At 45.0% G+C, this 15,623-nt stretch overlaps 1 protein-coding gene across 1 annotated transcript; it reads left to right on the plus strand.

The window, feature by feature from the left end:
• The first annotated feature begins 1,172 nt into the window (after positions 1–1,172).
• LOC142453674 (DLA class II histocompatibility antigen, DR-1 beta chain-like) lies at positions 1,173–14,957 on the plus strand. The gene is made up of 6 exons (XM_075555217.1): positions 1,173–1,291; positions 9,067–9,336; positions 12,392–12,673; positions 13,381–13,491; positions 13,954–13,977; positions 14,308–14,957. Exons 1-6 carry the CDS (start codon positions 1,216–1,218, stop codon positions 14,319–14,321), a joined length of 777 nt encoding a protein of 258 aa, XP_075411332.1. The 5' UTR covers positions 1,173–1,215; the 3' UTR covers positions 14,322–14,957.
• The last annotated feature ends 666 nt before the right edge of the window (positions 14,958–15,623 follow it).

The following is a 15,623-nucleotide window of genomic DNA, read 5'->3' on the forward strand; positions in this document are numbered from 1 at the left end:
CATTTATTTTATATCTTTAATGATTGCCTGAAAGGGGAAATTTGTGTTTTAAATTGTTTGGTTACATGAAGTTATGCAATTCCTAGTTTCCTCTATAATTTTTAATATCATGAATATTCTTTAAGTTATTAATTAGCAAGTTGTTCTCATATCACTCCTGGGGATAAACAAGGGAAGATCAATTTAGAAAAACAGGTGCGGTTAGGTGAGAATCATCGTCATGGGAACTGAGAGCAATGGACTGAACACTGTCCCACATAAACATGCTTCTAAAAAGCAGGCTCTTTGGGATGAAGGCTGAGAAGGAGTGCTTTAATGTCTCTGAGCCTTTAAATCCTTGACTTGAAACATGAACCTTACATCAGCTTTGTGTTAAGTGAGATCCAAAGGGACTTGCAAGACCTGGAATTCCACATAAAGTGGCTCCCTGTGTACTGTAGATGCCTCCAAATGCAGCACCAACTTCAGGAGAAAAACTGAAACACTTTTCATTCAGGTTAAATAATTTATTAACTTTTGATTTCTTTATGTCAGAGACATCCCTCTCTCTCTGAAGGTACAGATTATCTTGATGAATCAAAAGCTTACTTCTGTGATAGCATCAGTTACCAGGGAATCCTTCATCTGGAGAAGGCTCCTAATATCCAAAGAATCAACATGTTCTAGAATTAAAATTCATGAAAAAATTACCATGTCTTCATTTTGCCTGTGCATGGTCCATTTCCTCACATCTAGATGTGGATTAAGATGGAAAAGCAAAGATCTCTGTCAACACTCTCTATCCCTAAATACACTCATACTTACATTCACAAGAACAGCTGTCTCTCCAAACAAAGGAGAGATGAAGGCTCCTGAAAGACTTACACTTGTGTGGACGCCTCACTAATTGGCACAGAGCAGGCACACGATAGGAACCAATTTAAAGATTTTAGATGTAGTTGATTCCATTAGGTAAAGGACTGCATTGAAATAATCCTCTTCACTGAAGACCAGTCTGTTTTAGGAAAGGACCTTCAAGCTAAATGTCTGACCAGCAACTGGTGATGCTTTGCAATCTTTATGCTGATTGGATCTCAGCACTGAGGTTACCCAATCCAGAGACACAGTAGTGAGTCTTTTGGTTTGTCTTTATTGGGATTTGGGTGGAGGAGGGTCAAAGCTCTCATTGAGAGACTTGCTTGTTCCTCTCCTCTTCGTGTCCTCCTGGTCTCCAGCATGGTGAACTTGGGAGCTCTCATACTGATACTGACGGTGCTGAGCCCTCCTCTGGCTTTGTCCAGGGAGACCGAATGTAAGTACCCACTCTCTGTGATCATTATTACAGGTGAGCTAAGGTAGAGGAAGAGCCAACATGGTCAGGGCACTCAGGTCATGTTACATCATGAGCTCTGAAAAAATTGACATCTTCTTCAATAATTATGTATTTTTATCATATAAATACCAATATTCATTCCACAACAAGTGACTTGAGATTTCTCCCTGAGAAAATGTCATGTAGTTAGAAGATGAATGAAGAGAAAAGTCAGCCCTGTGAAGACCTGAGAGACAAGAGCTCCAGGGAGAGGAAACTTGAGCAGAAAGGTCTCCTTGTGAGAGGAGGTTTCCGGGGTTGAGGGTTAAAGGAAGGCAGAGTGACTGGAACAGAGCAAACAAGAGGGAGAGGGACAGGGATGGAGGTGAGGCTCAGGGGAGAGTCAGGAGCAAACGCATTTAAGGCCTGACAGCCATGGGAAGAACTCTTAAGTTACATCAAGACATAGGTGGAGTCCCAGAAGGGCCATGCAACCCACGGCTCTTGAGTCAGTTCTGCCTCACAGTAACCCGATATCAAGTTTCCAGGGCTGTATCACTCTGGAGACAGAGAGCCTCAGCTTCCTCCTGCTGGATGTCGGGTGGCTTTGAAACAGCAACCCTGGGGTTAGCATTCCAATGCCTACCTGACAGCACCACCACTTTTACATCTCAAAAATACACTGCCTTCCACTCTGTGCTGGCTCATAGCGCCCCCTGTGGGTTTCTGAGGCTGTAACTGTTTACAGGAAAAGAAGGCCCCATCTCTCTCCTGAGGAGCTTCTGGTGGCTTAGAGCTGCCATCATGCAGCTCACAGGCCAGCACTGCACCAGTCCACCACCTGGGCTCCATACAGGTTTACTTCAGGAGAGGTATAGATGTTAGTGTAAAACATCATTCCAACCACTAGGTGGAGGTGCTGTAGGGTTTAACTGGAGACAAATGGACCATTTGGGAACATGGAATTATTCAGGGAAAATATATTTGTAGCTTAATTTAGTTCTGTGGCGATGAAGACAGAGAAAAGTGGTCATGTTTGGTCAGATGGCGTATTGGTGCATAAAATGCACACAGTCAGGAAAGCAGAAAATCACACTTATCTCTAAAGATTATATCCTGAAAAACTAAGTAGATAGTGGTGTTTGTGTAAGGTTGAGTTTGTACAGAGGCAAAGCATGTGTGCACATACACACACATACATATACACATATACATATATACACACACATACATATATAGCATATAAAGAGATATATATGAAGAATTGGCTCAAACTCTGACAGAAACAGTTGAAGTCTGTTGTTCACATGTTCAACTGGAGAATTTTCTGGACTGGCACAGCCAGTAAGTCTGAAAAACCTGGAAGCAGGAAGAAATCCAGGAGACAGGAAATAAAGCAGAAAGACCATATTGCATTTCACTGGCTCAAGTAGAAAGAACCCGAACTCAGTGATCTAATGCAGAATCGAGACAAGCAAGAAGCAAACTAGCTTCCCTACAGAATCTATTCATATGAGCAGTAGGTTAGACCCCAAGGAAACGTGCTTGCAATGCATCAGGGCTGTGACCTGAGTAAAGGACTTGCCTCCCTCGCATATTGTCCACAACTCCTTGGTTGCTCAAAGCAGCCTCCATCATGGTTAGACCGCATCAGGAGGGATTCCTGCCAAACTACTGAGAATTCTAGCCCAGCCACATTGACGCCGAAGCCACAATGCTCTTAATTGTGTTTGTAAAAATCAAAGGAAGAAATGGTTTCACGTGGGAGGATACAAAAATGAAGGTTTAAGTTAGGTTTCATATCCCATTTGACACTAATGATTAGATGTGAAGAGACCAATTAAATATCTGAGACCTGAATCAAGAGGGAATTTAGCACTGTGGATAAAGGAGTTGGTGTCATTGAACTCTATTAAATACTAGACGTAGAGGAAATTATGTGGGCAGAGATCATCTGGGTAGAAAGCAAGAAGAGGGTCATTGACTAGCATTGGGGTGTCTTTACTTTCAAAGTTGATCTAGTTAAATGAGTAGTCAAGGTGACTGAGCAGGAGCACCACTGCTCTTGAGGAAAACCAAGAGAAGGAGAAGATGCGCAGAAGCCAAGGAGAGCACATTTGATTTCAGGAGGAGGACGTGGTCCACGGTGACGAGCACCTCTGAGAAGTGACAGATTCTCGGTGAGAACATGACAGAAACGTGAGCACCGACACTGGCAGAGTCGGTGGTGTATGCAGGTTGGTGACTCACTGAAGAGGGCATGGGAGGTAAGGACGTGGCCACAGCAGTAGAATTGACTCCGTTAAGAAGCTGGCCTTCCAGAGAGCTTGTGCTGTGGGACCAAAGAATCAGCTGGACTTACACAGAAGAATGAGTGTCTTGATCCAAGCTGGAGGGAAGTGACAACCAGAGATGTGTAGACTATAGGAAGGAGTCCAGGAGTGACTGTATCTGCAATGCTGATGGGTTCCACACTCAGTCATGATTTCACCTAGGAAACACTGGTGGCCTAAAGAACACCTGGAGCAACAGAACCCTATCTGCTCCCATAAAGAATTACAGCCTTGAAAATCAAGACATGCTAGCTGTGAGTCAGGATCCACTTGATTGCAGGGCTTTGGATTTTGTTTCACAACAATACAGCAGTCACTGCCGTAGGCAAAGTGGACACAGCAATGAGCAAAGGTAATCGCCTCTCTCAGCATAAAGCATGGGAACATTCTGCAGTTATTATACACAAGGCCTACAATTGGAAGGGATAAAAATGAGATGTAGGTCAATAGAGTGAAATAGCAGAGCTCTAATATGACACTTGTGTGCTGAGTTCATTATTGTTTAGAAGGACTTGGGATTAAAAAGTTGGAATATGCAGATAATGTAAAATAACAAAAGCCTAAGTAATTTGAATGTTCGGATAAGTTTAGGTCTTTGGTGGTCTCCAGTGAGAATTGAAAATGATTTATTATATTTAGCAATTGTGAGCCCCTTGTCCATCTTTCCTAGGAATGACTCACGCACATGCACTGTGGTTCTAGACCCAGGACATAACAGTCATCACTTATAGACAGTTAATATAGTGTCCTGGTGAAGTGCTAGGAGCCTGGAGCTGGATCTCCTGAGATCTAATCCTTATGTCACTTGCCATGAAATATTTGTCCATGGAAACGTCATTTGGCTCCTGTGGGCTTTAATCCCATCAGTTGTCAAGTGAGGAAAATAGCACCATCTTCATGGAGCTGTTTTGTGGATTAAAGAGATGACACGGGGAAAGCATGAGGGTTACGGGCTGTCTCGCTACACTCTTCCCTCAGGTAGCGATAATGTTTCCATCCATGCACATGCACATGCATGCTCTCCAAAAGAACTCTCAGTCTGCCCAGCGGACCTTGATGACTGCATGAGTCTAGTAGTCACTACACGTGTGGCTTCTCTGCCACGCTTCTGTTTCTTTATTTCAACAGTTTTTAACACCTTTATCCACATAGTCTTCCTCTCTTCCACACCCAGGTAACTGTATACTCTGTTATCAGTGATATCTGAAAACATGCAGAGTTCTACAATTATAATTTTTTAAATTGAAAGAGCCTGGTCTACTTTATTTAACATTGATTTAATTATTTTTTCATTTATGTAGTTCTTCCCTCATTTTGCATGTGTCTCTTTTTATTTATTAAAAATATTCATGTTTTCAAGTAATTCCCAACATCTTTGATGGAAGAGAAGGCAGCAATCCACAGGAAAACAGGAAAAATTTCTGCACTTAACATTATGAATATTCAAGCTACAGAATAAGGGCCACATGGAATTTTGAAACACATTGTCATCATAAGATCTAGAAAATAATATAGTTTGGTAACTATAGACTAACTACTAGAACATGTTTTCTAGGAGAAAATAGAGAGTGATACTTGAAACTTGCATATGATGTACCATAAGCTGATTATTTACCCTCAAGATATTTCATCCCATCACTGAAGGGTCTCAGAAGAGCAGGTACACGAGGAGCATTATTATCTTTCTCATCACATTGAGTTGGGCAATTCGTCTTTTAAAAGGGATGAATTCATCCGTTGTCACAGGGATGAAGTCACCGTGACCAGACTGTCACTTTAAAGTCTCTTCGCGCATCATTGCAGCTCCGCGTCAGCAGTGTCTCTACCTGAGGAAGCTGCAGTGTCTCTGACTACAAGGGGAATGCGCCTCGTTCAAGGCTTCTAATTGACCCCTCTCCTACTCCTGTCATGTCATCTTTGGGAACCTTTCCACCTGTGCTCTCCTGTCACCACTGCCATCCTCCCATCGCCCAGCATGTCCACCAGGGGCTCATGGTCAGTGCTCAGCACGTCTGTGATGCCGGCTTTCTCTGACTTATGTAAACTTTCATTTGATAGACTATCATCCTACAGTCAGGTTGAATATGATCCCCCTTATCATTAGTTTCATGGGGGTTTCTAAAAACTTCATCTGCTCACTCATTTTCAAAGTCTACAGAGCCCCAAACCTGTGGCTAACATCTAAGGTTGAGCACCTTCAAAATAACTAACAGGTTAGTCTTTCTCTAGAATGTTTTGGATTCCTGGACACCTGTAACCTTCAGCAGACACAGAATGTCACAGCTGTTATAGTCCTGGGCTCCTTACCATAAAGGTTGGGGTTCAGACCCAGTAGTGTTCCCTGGGAAACCGTTAGAGTTATCTGCTTGTCTATGAGATGAGTGCTCCGGGTTTACAGATGACAGACTTGCTCACCCTGCGGCTCTACTTTGTCCTGTAGAGGTGCTAGGAGTGGGCACTGACTCCATGGGGAGGGGTTTTTTCATAGGATATAATTATTCATGAATCCTCAGACTTAAGCTTCAATACAAATGTATGATGGAGAAAATGATCAAGGTTTTATATAAAATGCTAGATGAGAAGAAGGAGGCAGTTTTACAGAGACAATTATTTTTTTGTTTTCACCTATGGCAGCTTGTCTATTCTCAATTGAAATCATAGATATAAAGTGACTAATAAGCCAGGCAATAAACACATCTCTGGCCATCTGTGATTCCATTGTTGATAATTAATGACCTGGAAAATACTTACTCCTTCCAGACACCCATGCTGGAGCTTTGTCCATTCACTGTCCCCCTTTTATTTTTATTCTGGTGAAAATATTCTCAACAAATCATACCCCAATGTAGCCATTCCGCAGGCCTAATGCAGAGACCTTTTTTACTGCTCAGTTTGGTGGCATCTTGCAAACATTTACTCAGCTGCTTTTAGAAATCGTGATATTTTTTCATTCTCTCATTGGACTTTATCGATCTTGCTGTCTGTTTCCAAGTACCCTGTCCTTAGGATCAGCCCCACAACACACACATTCACACTCCAGCCAACAAGGAACTGTGTTTCATCCTAAGGATTTCCTCAGACGTAATATTGACAAAACCATCCACACAATTGCCACGCGTTTTCTCGTTAACATTGACTTTACGGCCCTGATTCTTCAGATGCTTTGGCTCAGTGGCTTCCACCCAGAGACCATGCTGTCCCTCTGGAAGTGCTCGTCCATGTCTGGAGACATTTGGCTTGTCTGCACTGGGGAGAAGCTGCAGGCATGGAGTTGGGGAGAAGCCAGGGATGTGCTCAATGTCTGGCAGTCAAGGCAGACCCACCCACCGTGGAGGATTCTTCATCGCGAAGTGTCAACATTGCTAAAGTCGCCAACACTAGCTTACGATGCACTGCTTCTGAAAGGTGTCGACTCACATGTCACATACACACACCTTCCAATGCCCTTTAGGTTGCTTCTCTGCAAAGGTTTTCCACTTTATTATCTTATTGAGCCAATCGGTATGAGGTTTAGATCTTTTCAATCTCTAAGGAGTTCGTGATCGTCACCCCTTATGCTCACGTTACATGGCTCACAATATCCTTGTCTCTCTAGTGTTAAGACAGGCATGGTGCTAAGTGCCACGAGTAGTTTCCTATATAACTCCTCTATCATCCATAGTAATTTTATACCCCAAACTTTAATTGTCAATGCCTCCTAAAATGTTTTAAAAAATACTTTTATTGACATATCTTACAAAATCCATTAGATCCACTCACATGCAATTCTGTTGTTCAGTCCCATTGAGTTCAGTTATACAATCATCAGTGCTCCCCTAAAATATTTTAAACCCCATCCTCACTTTGATTAAACTTAAAAAAAAATCACAAGAATACACAGAAGCACACACACTACAGGTCAGAGCTCTGAGACATATCTGACCTCTAAACAGGGCAGAATTGACAAATGAGTTTATCATCAAACTCAAATATTTTCCCTCATATTTTGTTTTATGAGATCTTTTGATTGTGTACTGTATATAAGGAATGGGGAACCTGTTTTTTATTGGATCCTGGTTTTTTATCTGTTTAAAGCAATAGTTCCTCAGGTATTGTTATTTATAACTAAATCTAAACGGTGAATATTACCTACAAGGCTTCACCACCTACGGGTTCCATGTGGTTTTGTTCTGGGGAAAATCGCGTTCCCTGCCTTGGGCTGACATGAAAGTCCCAGTACGTTGAGACATACGTTTGGAAATGAGAAAGTGACATTACTGGATTTGATTGCTAAAGGAAAGGTGTCGGCTTTGGTACTTCTCACTGACTCCATGAACAGAGAAGGGCAGCAGAGAGGTGCCCAGGGCAGAGCTTTGGGAAAGTCCTGCCCACAGCCCTGCTGCCTTGTCCCAGGATGTGGGCTCACAACCCCACCATCTCTTCCCACACTGTGCCCTGCCCTCATGGTCGGGGTGGCAGCGCTCTCAGATAATCCACAGTGCAGTTTACCTGCTTTCACTCCTAGAACTCAGAAGCAAGAGCTTCAGTGTTGGTAGTTGTCCACAAATATTTTTGCAGTTTGGACTTAAAATGACAAAGGAATCGAGTGTTTTACATGTTGCCGCTGAGCAAAGGAAGACAAATCAGAAGGCGATAGAAGTAGATCATATGACAGATTTTAAACAATTCCTTCATCCGGCCGTTTTGTGTTCCAGGGAGGCCTAGGGGTTCCATGGTGGGCTGCTCCCCGTGAGATGAGCAGGTGGAGACCCCCCAGGACTCAGTGTGAGAAAGACCAGGCTCTCCACTCCGGTAAAGTGACAGTCTCAGAAACCTGCAGAGCCACTTGGCCCCTGTCACCTGAGGTCTCTGTGATTCAGCAGCAACTCTGGGAGTTTGGCTTTTCTGTTTTTATTTGTTTGTTTATTGTCCTGTCAGTGTAGAGAACATATTGGTCCTTATTATCGCGGTAATAGCTGCATTGATGTTAAACTGCTGAGTCAAAGCAAAAGCAGCAAAGGGAATGATTCCTCACAGGTTGAACTGTGGAGGAACAAATGAATAAGGCTGAGCGGTTGCCTGAGGCCTGGAGCCTCTTCCATTTCCGGGTCTTTCTGCCCCTTTCCCCTCACTCTGAGCTGGGGTTCAGGGGACCCTGTGACAGAAGGGGCTGCAGGAAAGGTTGTGTAGACACAGGACAGGGACAGAGCCTCCTGGGCGCCCAATGGAGGCTGAGGCCTGAGTCTGAGCAGCAGGGGCTCCGCCAGGCCCTGGGACAGGCAGATGGGCTTGCCTGGCTCAGACAGGCGGGGGATGGGTGGGGTGGGGGTCTGAGGGGATGAAGTACCAGAGGGGTCGGCCTGGGAGTATGGGCGACCCTCTGCCGGCAGGGTGATGCCCACTGGGCGTGGTCTGCGTTTCCCCCCAGGAGTTCTTGCTGACTGGCACTTCCTGTCCCCGCAGCTCACTCCCTGTGGCAGTTTATACCTGAGTGTCATTTCACCAATGGGACTGAGCGGGTGCGGTTTGTGGAGAGACACATCTATAACGGAGAGGAGATTGTGCGCTTCGACAGCGACGTGGGGGAGTACCTGGCAGTGACGGTGCTGGGCCGGCCGGAAGCCCAGTCCTGGAACAGCCAGAAGGAGATCATAGAGGATAGACGGGCACAGGTGGACACGGCCTGCAGACACAACTACGGGGTCGGTGAGAGCTTCACAGTGCAGCGGCGAGGTGAGCGCGCGCGTGCGTGTCTGTGTGTGTGTGCGCGCGTGTGTCAGTTTGTCAGTGTGTGTGTGTGTGTCTGTCTTGTGGGGGGCAGTGTGGGTGCGGAGGGTGTGGGTGCAGGAGGGTCTCTCTGGGGCCCTTGGGTCGCTGGGGGAGAAGCTGAGATGGGGAGAAGGCGGGGCTGCAGGGAAGGCACCTGAGATGGGATTGGGTTGGGGGGTCCTGGGAGACATGGGGGCCGGCAGGTCAGGGGCTGGGGGATTTGGGAGGCCGTGGGGGGAACCGAGGTGGACAGGGGACAGTGGGTGTCTTGTGAAGGTAGTCACACACCGTCCTTACACCCATGCTTCCCAGCCGGAAGATCCCGGAAATGAGCATCACGCGGTGTTTGTTTGTTTGTGTGAACAGGTCTCTGAGGGCACAGGGCCTGAGTAATGGATGGAGTTCTCCCTGGTGGGAGGCATGTGAATTCTGAGACCCCGGGGCCCCTGAAGGACTCTTTCGGGCTGTGTCACTGTGAGGACACAGAGCAGACACGGGCTCATTATTTCTCGCGGGCTGACTCAGATGGGGGCTCTCTGAGGTGGGGGATAAAAACCCCGATAACCATCTGAAGTCCGTGGGTTTGTGGTCCAGAGCAGGGAAGGGGGGAAACTGAAGGCGGCTGGGGTCAGTTTGTGCAGGGAGGAGGCATAGCGGCTCCCCTCGGCAATCCCACAGACTTGAGGACCTTGGTGTTTGTTGTCCTGCTGGAGCCGCCCTGAACTCAGAGGGCATCTTCAGGGGGCAGGCCGATTGGGGTCTCTGTTCTGAGAGAACCACTTCAGGGCTTGTTAGGAATCACCTGAGACTGGACAGCTAATTCACTTTCCTCCTTCCCCTGGGTCATATGCTGGACGGTATTTTACAGCAGTTAACTGGGATGAATTTTTACAGACCCTTATTTAGGTCCAAAGTTTTGCTTTTTTAAAAAAACATACATATCTACATTGTTACACAGATGAACTGTTCCTAGAGATGGCATGGACAAAAAGACAACATTGTGTGAAGAGGTTTATCACAGAGCAGAGACCTGCAGCTGGGCCCAAAGAGCACAGTGGCTCCTTAAAGCCCAGGGAAGACGTACCACAGTCAGTAGCGTCTCTGAGCTCACCCAGCAATCAAGTCCCTCTTCGTCCAGAATTCACGTGTTTCTTGGGCCGAGGTCTCTGTTGGGACAGTGTGCGCGCTCATTTGTTTTGTCCTAGCTCATTCCCTGCCCATTCGTTCAGTGAGAGAGTGCAAGGCTTTCCCAGGGACTGAGGCCACAACTCACCCTGGACTGTGTAGCAAGGACATCTATCTGGGTCCTGAGCAGCACTGGTTGGACATGGACACCTCTTCTCTATTCTCAGTGCGATGATGGTCTTTCTTAGACACCGACGCCTGGCGTTTCATGCCATCCAGCTTCTCTGATTATTTGCTCAGCTTCCAGAGTGAAGGAGGGTGGGGAGAGGAGACAGCCCTGCACACACCTTTCTGGAGGTTGTTGATGGGTGGGGTCTGGGTCCTGCTTCATTCTTCTGCAGATGTGGCTCCAGTTATTTGTAGTATCGCCAAGTGCTCAGTGAAACTTCCATTGCTATCAATTTGTACTTCTAATTTCTCAACTTGCTAAATATATTCATATATCTATTGGGCAGTTGCAATTACTCTAGAATTACGTATTTAGTAATATCTCTGGGTTTCTAAACTTTCCTCAGAGAAATCAGTTCTCTGGAAATTCAGATTGTTAACATATTGGTGATATTTCATTTGGCTTTCTTCAGTGTGTGGTTTGTAGCTTGATTGTTGTTTTCAATGTTAAGATTTAAACACTTTATTATATGAGATATATTAAAAAGTATTACTCATGATTCCTCATCAACCTGAAAGCCCCCGGTATGTGGTTCCCCAAAACTGTGGTTTCTTAGTTGCATCCCCCTTTTTATAACGTATTTCCCGATGTGCTCTGAAGTATATCAGGGGGTGCATGAGTCTGATAGAGTAATGACCGCAAGACGGGGTCCTGACCTCAGATGTCTCATTACAGAGAGAAATGATTGTAAATGGTAACAATGTCAGTGCTGGTGAGTGTGTCCTGACAAAAGAGTGAGACTTATGACCTTTAAATGGTTGGATCTCAGTGTTACTTTCTCCTCATTCAGAACGCATGCCCTCTTAGGTCCAGTTCACAGGGTGAGAGCATCACCTCTGTGCCTGCTGCCTCCCAGTGGGGAGGCTCTGCTGTGGCTGTAAATGTGTGAGCAGGTCAAGATGGGACACTAGGGCTGCAGCCTCTTTCCGCCCCACCCAGCCCAACCCATCCTTCCTACTAGAATCACATTTTCTCTCAGAGTAGACCAGGATAACAACTGGGTGACAAATAGAGCCTAATCTATGTATATTTGTTAAATAATGTATTCATCATAATAAAATAGATGATAATCTATTGAAGGCTAACTGCAGGTGTATATATGTTAATTTGATCTATTATCATATGACTCTCAAAGATAAGATATAACCATTATCATCCTTCATTGTTGAGTAAAGAAATCCTGGTTTCCCAGTGGATAAGCATTGGGCAGCAAGTGGAAAGGCCGCAGTTCAAATGACCCGACCGTCTACCCAGAAACGAAGACACTCCAAGTTTCCTTAAGGACTGACAGCCTCAGAAACAGTTCTACTTGGTGTTTTAGGGTTGCTGTGGGTCAGAATGAATTCAGTGGCAGTGACTTTGGGCTTGGGATCAATGAGAAAGCTGAGGTGCAGGTAATTTTAAAAATAATGCATACCTTGCAAAATTGGGTAAACACCTCAATATTGAATAAACTGTCCCTTACATTGAAAACATGCCATTTTCCTTGTGTATTTCAAACTTTAGGAGTCCATGTTGTAAGGATCAATTTCCACCCCCAGGCCACACTGAGGAGCTTTGAGGGAGGCATGCCCAAGACAGATGCCTTAATTTGAATAACAGAGGGGCAGCACAGCAAGACTTCCTCTGTCTCCCTCACTGATCTCTCTGCCTTTTCTCTCCTAGTGGAGCCTGTGGTGAGTGTGTATCCTGCCAAGACTCAGCCCCTGCAGCACCACAACCTCCTGGTGTGTTCGGTGAATGGTTTCTATCCAGGGCACATTGAAGTCACATGGTTCCGCAATGGCCAGGAAGAGAAGGCTGGGGTTGTGTCCACAGGCCTGATCCAGAATGGAGACTGGACCTTCCAGATGCTGGAGATGCTGGAAGTCACTCCTCAGAGTGGAGAGGTTTATAGCTGCCGAGTGGAGCACCCGAGCCTGACAAGCCCAGTCACAGTGGAGTGGAGTGAGCAGCTCTATGTGACCTCATACCCTTCTCACTCACCGAGGAGCGGGACTAGGCCTATCCCTGAGTGTCAGATTTCTCTTCTTCCCACGCCATATTCCCATATTCTCTCAGTTTTCATCTCCTTTAGTTCAGGTCATTGATAAAGTTCTTTGAAAGTTTCCCCAAATACTTATTTCCTAGGAGACACAATGAAGGCTGGGAGGCAGAAAAGAGCCTGTCTCCATTGTGCATCTTCTCAATATATCACAGGACATGATCACCTCTTCATCCTGGGTACCACACCCTGCTTCTGATGCTGAGCTTCCACTTCCTGTCCTGCTGCTCTGGACCTCTCTGTCTAGATGTTCATTGTGAGCCTCCTGGACAGTGCAGGGCCCACCTGCTCCAGGGAATGAAATCTCAGCACTGATTTCATGAGCTCAGTTCCTCTAGACAAGCTACTCAATGGCATGGAGTCCAGGCTCTTTACGCATCAGCTCCTGGTCAAACATGCAATGTCAGCCCAGTGAATGTTGATGCGTTCTATGTCTGAGCCTTGTATTTACTCAAATTGAATTTTTAATTTTCCCTCGAGAAGTGAGCAGATTTTCTATTTTACGTAGGAGAATTACATAATACATAACAGAATCCCTCCCCGTTCTCTGGGTCTCAGTCTGAGAAGGTAGATTTGTGGTAACAATCACCGATCCTGGCTTTTTCTCCAGGATCACAATCAGAATCCGCACAGAGCAAGATGCTGAGCGGCATCGGGGGCTTTGTCCTGGGTCTGCTCTTCCTTGGGGCGGGGCTGTTCATCCACTTCAGAAACCAGAAAGGTAAGGATGCTGTCCATGACCACAATCCCCTCTGAGAGCCCTACTTAGGGAGAAAATCCAGCTGCATTGGAGTCATTGTTGTGTAGTGACCATGTGAAAGTTTATTTCCCCCAACCCCACATTCCATCACAGCTAGAAATCAGAAGGTCATGGTTTTTGTCACAGCAAGGTGCTTGCAGCCTGCAGCAGACAAAGAAAGGCTGCTATTCAGGGAGCTAGATCTGGGGTCAAGCTGCTGGGGCAAAGGAAGGGAGAGCCACCAGGCCAAGAACATCAGGCTGGGTTTGTGTGTCAGACTCTTCATACAGGGCAGAGGCTCAGAGCCTGCTGTCTTCTCTGCCCTGTGTCATATGACTTGCTGTAGTTGACAGCTGTCAGGTGGGACCTCTGGAACCGAAGACCTGGGCTATGGGGACAGATTTCTATTTCTTATGAATCCATGTTTTTCTCTCTTTTTTTCAGGCCACTCTGGACTTCAGCCCACAGGTATTAACACTTAACTTTCTTTTAAAATTACACCTGATTCTCCTCTAGTTGCTAGTAGCGGTGGCAAGACAGGAGACAGAAATAGTAGGAAATCCTTTGGATTCAGGCTTCTGCTCAGGGACTTTGTGTGAAAGATACTTCTTGAGCTGAACAGCCCTGAGCTCCAGATGGCATTGCATTATGGAAATATAAGAGGTTAATTACTAGTTTGTTTTCATTTCTTTTGGCTGTGCTGCTCTACCATGAGGTTCTGTGAGTTGGCAGTGGGGACGGTGGGGGGAGAAGTTGGTTATAGAGGATGTTTGAAGCAACTCTCCTCTTGATCTTCAGGTCTCCTGAGCTGAAATGAAGATCCTGATCCTCAAGAAAGAATCTCTGTCCCAGTTTTTGCAACACATGAACATATATTCAGTTTTCTCCCTGTCCTCCACAATAGAGTGCTTCTTCAGCATCCGGCTCATTCTGGTTCAGTGACTAGACAGAAAAATTCTCTTCCATGAATTTCCCCAGACCTGACCTCCCTCTGGAGGCCCTCGCTCTTGCTTATCGTGTTTTATGTTCCTTTTCCTTTAGTGTCCTCCTAGTCAACCCCCACTTCTTAGCATCCCCTGAACTCAGCTCCCACTCCTAGCACTTTATAAACCTTCCCCATGAAAACTCAAAAGAATTCTCCAGAAAAATCATCTTTCTGCAATAGCTTCATGAAAAGAAATAGAATAAAAGAGGGAAAAAAAACGGTTTCATTTATATTTCTTACTTTGGGTAGAATGTGGATCTGTGAGATGTCCTCACTTCCTTGTCTGTTCTTTCCCCCTCTTTTGTGCTTTGTACAGAAGACACAATTGCGTAGGAGAAAGACCTTCAATGTACTCAAATCCTGATGGTCTCCTCCTGCTGTGCATCTTCAGAGACAAACACACGGGGTCTTTAGCACCATGGGAACAGACAGAGAGAATGAGAATAAAACATGGCATGTAGAATTATTAGGTTTCCAGTGTGTTGAATAAATTTCTTCATCATGGGCTCCTATTCATTTTTTTTTTAGTTTAAAGAAAATCCAATTAATACTTCCCAAACTTTTGCTATCTTTTGCCAGGAAAACGAAATCTAGCAAAAGGCCTGCCTTTCATAATGGAGATCATCTTTAACCAGGAAGTATCTTTTCTATCGAAGTAACTTTCCCAATCATTGCCCATAATAGAGATGCACATTTACAATCCAATCGAAAACTCAAAACGTTACAAAATCTAATAGTAAATGTAGTTCTCAGCAGAATCAAGAGATACTATAACTATTCAAAGGCAAATCCAATAAAAAGGAGAAAAGTCTTTCATGTTTTAAAAATTTTTTTAAAATTTTCTAATTTGAATGAAGTTTACAAATTCAAGCAACGGTGCTGGCCATACAAAGGGACAATACTCAAAGCAGGGCCACAATTCACACCTGTCAGTTTTAGGCTTAAAAAATGCCCAGTGATTTTCTTGGTAATTAAATTCAAAAAGCATGATCATTCTAATGACCAATTCAAACTCAAGGATCCTGGTTAAGACCACAATTAACAATCCACATGCCACTGACTCAGATGGAAGGGTTCCTATTCTTGTTGGACATCATCAATTCATTTGTGAGTCTTTGTGTGTGTATTT

The sequence above is a fragment of the Tenrec ecaudatus genome, chromosome 7 (genome assembly GCF_050624435.1).
Source record: "Tenrec ecaudatus isolate mTenEca1 chromosome 7, mTenEca1.hap1, whole genome shotgun sequence".
In the NCBI taxonomy this organism is placed as follows: domain Eukaryota; kingdom Metazoa; phylum Chordata; class Mammalia; order Afrosoricida; family Tenrecidae; genus Tenrec; species Tenrec ecaudatus.